The sequence below is a fragment of the Pipistrellus kuhlii genome, unplaced genomic scaffold, assembly GCF_014108245.1.
Source record: "Pipistrellus kuhlii isolate mPipKuh1 unplaced genomic scaffold, mPipKuh1.p scaffold_m20_p_4, whole genome shotgun sequence".
Lineage (NCBI taxonomy): Eukaryota > Metazoa > Chordata > Mammalia > Chiroptera > Vespertilionidae > Pipistrellus > Pipistrellus kuhlii.
The window spans coordinates 8,247,823-8,253,822 of NW_023425540.1; the positions used below are offsets into that span (position 1 = coordinate 8,247,823).

General features: G+C 51.1%; 1 protein-coding gene across 4 annotated transcripts in view; it reads left to right on the forward strand.

The window, feature by feature from the left end:
* Nucleotides 1-2,179: 2,179 nt before the first annotated feature.
* ZNF131 (zinc finger protein 131) overlaps nt 2,180-6,000 on the forward strand; it is a 23,905-nt gene continuing 20,084 nt past the window's right edge. The window contains exons 1-3 of one of the 4 annotated variants that reach the window (XM_036411133.2): nt 2,180-2,416; nt 3,276-3,414; nt 4,484-4,585. In XM_036411133.2, coding sequence (XP_036267026.1) covers nt 3,291-3,414; nt 4,484-4,585 — 226 coding nt within the window. In that variant the 5' untranslated portion in view covers nt 2,180-2,416; nt 3,276-3,290. Of the gene's footprint in view, nt 2,417-2,619; nt 2,740-2,829; nt 3,042-3,275; nt 3,415-4,483; nt 4,586-6,000 lie in introns of those variants that run through there. The other 3 variants (XM_036411131.2, XM_045571594.1, XM_036411132.2) reach the window with 3 other exon arrangements.

Genomic DNA, 6,000 nt, shown 5'->3' on the forward strand with positions numbered 1-6,000 from the left:
AACACAGAACAATAAGACAAGTAGAAAACATAATAAATTTAATTCCAAATAAATTAGATGACATTAAAAGTAATAGACTGGGGTGCTCTAATATTAACAGATCAAGGAAAAGAGGAAGATCCACAGAGATATCAAGGAGGGTCTGGTGAATTCCATGTTTTCAATAAAAATTAAAAATAAATTACAGGGAACTCATACCACTTAACAAAAGGAAGATAAACAATCCAATCAAAAATGGGCAACAGACACTTTTTGAAGGTGGACATTCAGAAAGCCAAGAGGCATATGAAAATATGCTCTAAGTCTCTAATCATTTGAGAGATGCAAATCAAAACATCAATGAGGTATCAGAGTGGCTATCATCAACAAATCAACAAGTGACAAGTGCTGGCGAGGATGCAGAGAAAAAGGAACCCTCCTTCACTGCTGGTGGGAATGCAGACTGGTGCAGCCACTGTGGAGAACAGTATGGCATCTTTAACAGTGTCTGCAAGGCCCCCGAGGGTCTGTCCCTGCAACATTCTTTCAGTTCCCGCACTGCTACAATCTCTGTGTGCCTTGGCCAGGAGCACTCAGACTTCAGGCTGCTTCTTAGTCACTGGCTTCCTTAAGCCCCAGATTACATCGTTCTTCACATCTCATAACAATGAACTGTTCAAGATGCCTATCAGACCAAGTTCTGCAAGGCAGAAATATGCCTTGTTCACCACGGGATTTCCCAGGCCCTTAAGCAGTGCCTATCACAGCCTTGACGCTCTATTAATGTATTTAAATAATGGTTACAATCCTGTCCAAACTCAGAGGATAGGTGGAGGTGGGTGGATGAGAAGAGATTAACCAAAAAATTTGTATGCATATATGCATAATCCATGGATATAGACAATAGGGTGGTAAAGGCCTGGGACAGGGGCGGGGGGGAGGGGAGAGGGATAGAAAAGGTCAATGGGGGGGGGGGGAAGAGACATATGTAATACTTTCTTTTCTTTGAATTTTTTATTAAATTATTACCTGTGTACATATCTTACCATTGTAATACTTTTTATTATTGTAATAATTACATATGTAACACTTACAACAATAAAGATTAAAAATAAACAAACATGCCTGGCCAGTGTGGCTCACTGTTTGAACACGGATTTACGAACAAGGAGGTCTCGGCATACGGGGGTGGTGCAGGAGGCAGCCCACCAATGAGTCTCGCTCATTGATGTTTCTCTCCCTTCCTCTCTGAAAAATCAATAAAAATCTTCTCTAATAAAAGAGAAACATGCAAATTGACAGTACCTCCGCTACACCAGCCAATCAGGGCGGGTATGCAAAATAACCCAACCAAGAGGGCAGTTAATTTGCATATCCAGGCCAGAGCGAAGACTGAAGACCGAATAGAAAGAAGCCAAGCGCTGCAGAAGGGAGTGAAGCTGCCCAGAAGCTGGGGTGGGGAGAAGGGAGAGAAGCGGAGACTGTAGCAGGAAGCCCTATTGCAGGAATCTTCCTGCAAGGGGCATCTAATTATATAAGGTGACCATTCATCCCGCTTTTTAACAATTTTCCCCGTGTCGCGGAGTTTTTAAAAAGTCCCGATTCTTTCCCCGCGACACGGGGAAAATTGTTAAAAAGCGGGACTGTCCCGCCAAAAGCGGGACGATCTGGTCACCTTAATCTATCAATAATATATAAATAAATCTGACCAAAAACCGCAAATAAATGTTACATTTACCTTTACATATAATTCCCACTCTCTTCTCTTTTTAGAGAAAAGAATAAATGTCAACGATCTCCTTTTCCTTAAAGACCATCCCACCGCTCTCCTTAATGAGCCAGTCACGTGAGGCTAATGATGGGTCACAGGCCTCTAGGGGTAGGGGATGGGGGTAAGGAGTAGAAGGTAGGGAGTAGGGGGTAGAGGATGGGGGTAAGGGGTAGAGGGTAGAGGGTCAGGGGTAAGGGGTAGAGGGTAGGGGGTAGGGATAGAGGGTAGAGGGTAGGGGGGTATAGGGTAGGGGGTAGGGAGTAAGGGGTAGAGGATAAGGGGTAGGGAGTAGGGTGTAGTGTGTGGACAGCTGTCGCAGCAGCACCACGTGCAAGTAACCCGACCAGCTCCCCCGGGTCCTAGCACACACGCGCCGCCCGCCGGGCACGGGGAGGGCGGGCTGGGAGGCCGGTCCGCGGGCGGCCGGACGTGCTCGCGCCCGCCTCCGCCCGCGCCGCGGCCGCCGGGGCTCCAGCTGCGGGCACGTGCGCCGCCGGGCCGAGCGGACGGAGCGGCGCGCCCTTGCGAGGCCATGGAGGGCGCAGCGCTGCGGAGGGGCGCGCACAGGTGCGGGGCGACGTCCGCCCCGGGCGGGGAGAGCCGCGCGGGGAAGCAGCGCCGCTGAGCCGCGGAGGAGGCGGGAGGACCGCGCCGGGCCAGAGCCGGGTGAGGCGCGCGGGCCGGGCTGGAGGGCGGGGCGGGGGCGGGTTAAAGGCCGAGCCGCCGGCCCCGCGCACTCACTCGGGGCCGGGTGGGAGCGCGCACCCCTGGGGCCGGGCGGGCGGGTGGTGACGGAGGATCCCTCGCCTCGGCTCCGCCAGGCCCTGCCCTGCCCCGGCCCGGCGCCCGCGGCCCCACTTCCTCCTGGCGCGCGCATGCGCGTCCCCGCCGAGCGCCCGGTCCCCCACGGTTGGCCCCGCCCCCCCGCGGGCTGCGCTCGGAGGCGGCCGCGTCAGCCCAAGCCCGACGCGGTGACGCAGCACGTCGACGTAAGTGACGCGCAGGCCCGGGCCGCTCCTCCTTCCTAGAGTGAGTGCCGGCCCGTTCCGGGCGGGGGAGACGAGGGAGGGCGGGGGAAGGAGAGGCGACCCGGGCGGGAGTCGTTGTGGGCCGCGGGCCGGACCGGGACCCGGGGCGGCGGAGCCAGGGCCGGGCGGAAGGGCTGGGCGGCCGTTAGCGGGCGGCGGGGGGCGGCCGGCCCCCTCCCCGCCGGCCTGACCTGCGCGCCGGGCGCCCGGCGCCTCCCGCGGCGCCCACCCGGCTCCAGCCCGCGACTCCCGGCTCCAGTTAGGTCAGGCTCCCGAGCCGGGCGGCTGCTCCCCGGCCCCCGGCGCGGCCGCCGCCGGCTAGCCTTCCTCTCTTCTCTCGCCTTCCTCGCCTCTCGCCTTACCCTCCCTCTCCCCCACCCCCTCCACCTCCTCCCGTTCACGTTGCTGGGGTGTTGCTTTTTTGTCCGCTGCTTTCGGGGTTCCGTGCCCCACAGCCCGAGCTCATGGGTGTACACGGCCATGCTCCTCTCTTGTAGAGCGACCCGCCGGCCATGGAGGCCGAAGAGACGATGGAATGCCTTCAGGAGTTTCCTGAGCATCACAAAATGATCCTGGACCGATTGAATGAACAGCGGGAGCAGGACCGGTTTACGGACATCACGCTGATTGTCGATGGTGGGTAGCGTGGTGGTGGGCCACGGAGTGGGGTGGGGCTTGGGCCCTCTCACCTCCCTTTCCCCCCACCCCCGGGCGGGCTCCCCGTCGGAGGCTGCGGTGCACCCCGGGCGCTTGTCAGTGTCCGCTCCCACGGGCCGGCTGCACAGGCGCGTTGGCGGGCAGGCGCGCTGCGGACATAACTCGTGGCATCTGAACTTGCAGAAGTTTTCCCATTGCACGCTCGAGTGCAGGATTATGGTGTGGGGACAGGGAGGGTATCCGTCTCTTAAGTGTTTGGTCAATAGTCTTTTCTGGATAAGCTGTTTTTGGGGAGTTATCTCCCAGGAGCCAGGTGGGGAAGGTTGAATTTTTTTTTTTTTTTTAATAGTTTGCAGCAACCCCTTTCTCAGTCGTCGTAATGGAGGCAAGCGCAGCTTGGGTGCCTTCAGTTGAGTGAAAATAGGCTTCATCCCACACGCTAGGCGTGCTGAAGTTTTTCCCATGGCAAACACCTGCAGCTTCCTGCGTGTTCCGTGGCTTTTTCCTCCTCCCTTCCCAAGTAGCCTTTCGGGTGGTGTTTATGTTTAGTAACTTCAACTGAATAGGATATGCCTTTCGTTCTGTAAGTGGTAGGAGGTTCCGGCCTCCTGAAGTATTGTAAACTGGCCTTTATGAAACTGACTTATTACGGTCTCTGAGGTAAAGATCTGGCTTTGTGTCTAACTGAGATTAAAATTTGTCAAGGTAGCTGCCAAGAATATTCTGACGCTAGTTCAGTAATGTATATAGTTTTATAGTTATACTAGAGACCCGGTGCATGAAATTCATGCAGGGGGGGAGGGGAGAAGAGATCAGTCCCTTAGCCAGGCCTGCACCCTCTCACAATCCGGGACTGCTGGCTCCTAACTGCTCGCCTGCCTGCCTGATCTCCCCTAACTGCTTGCCTGCCTGCCTCTGCCTCTGCCTCTGCCCCGCTGCTGTGGCTTTGTCGGGAAAAGACTTTATTTTATGTAATTTTCCAACTTGTTTTCTAGTTGTATGTTTGATTTTTGTGGATATGTCTGATTTTGTGTTTGTTTTTATCTAGGTCACCATTTTAAGGCCCACAAGGCTGTTTTGGCTGCTTGCAGTAAGTTCTTCTACAAATTCTTTCAGGAATTTACTCAGGAACCTTTGGTGGAAATAGAAGGTAAATGCTTGTTTTAAATAATACCGCTTAGCAGACCTTATAATTAATGACATATAAACAGTTAATTGAGTGAAATACTAAGTTATCTGTGGTTGCTGTTAGGTGGCTGGGTAGATAGTTCTTTTGATACCTGAGAATTCTTACTTTCAGTAAAGTGCTTAGTACAGTGATCTGCCAGGAAAAACTCCTGTGTTAGATGGCAGGTGTTGGTCTCTTAAAAGAGTCTTTTCCACTGCTAACACCCATGGCCATTCACTGTCTTTTAGAAACATGTATTCCCATCTTTGTTCGGGAGTCTTATGTTTCAGGCTGGGGACGCTGAAGGATTCTGTAGAAGCCTTTCTGAGTAGACGGCCTGCTCAGAGTGAAGTGGGCTGCCAGAGTGTGGCAAGGCTTATTTCGTTGCATTCAGAAGACGTTCCAGTGGCTGTAGAAGTCAGGGATGGAAAGGGTTATATACTAGATATTGTCTTACAATAATAAGTGATTTAAAATAAAATAAGTGATTGTTTTGTACTTTGACTTTTCAGTAGTAATGGCCCTCTACTGTTAGGGGTTGTGCTATGTAGTTTATGTGCATTTCCTGAGGTTCAGAACAGCAGTCCCTTGAAGTAAATGGTATTTCCAATCTATACATCAGGGAACAGGCTCCAAAGGTTTCTTGCCCAGCTAGCAAGGGAGTCACTATTCAAAAGTAGAAAGTAAATGAGCTTGCCTACATAGTACTGAATTTTAGTATCTTTTCAAGGCTCTTGAGTTTTGGTTTTGTACCTCTTTCACAGTACCTCTTTGTTATGAATTAGTTGCCTAGAAACACTATTCCCTTGGAAAATTTTTTGTGCCTAAGGGAGTAAAAAAATTAAAGAGTTTAAGAATGTCCTTTTATTTTGATACCTTCTAGTTTAGCATTCTAGCTGCTCTGTTGATGGGTAGATTATTTTCTAGTTATCTGTGATGGACAGAGAGCAGAGGCATAATGGAAATCCACAAAGTTTACTAAAGTGGGAATCCAGTGGCCTAGATGGTATTGGTTTCTATTACAAGCTAAGGTTTCATGCATTTATTCACCTGAGGTACTGTGTGACCCCCAAGTTACTTTATCTCAATTGCATATTAGCCTCCTCATCTGAAAAGTGGGTTAATAGAGTTGATTAATTGAAATAATATGCCCAGTGCCTGGCATAGGGCTTAGTAGATTGTCAAAGCTTAATAAATTGGGGCTATTTGTCAATTGAATACCCATTATGCTAGACCCATTAAATGAAGACTTGATGAATAAGAAACCTTTTTAAAATATGCAAATTTAATCACGTATAAGCAATAGGTAAAGAACGGAGTGCAAGAAATGTTGCAGAGATTTTTATTGTGAAATTAGTGGCCCAGTGCACAAAACTCATGCACATTAAAAGGGGATT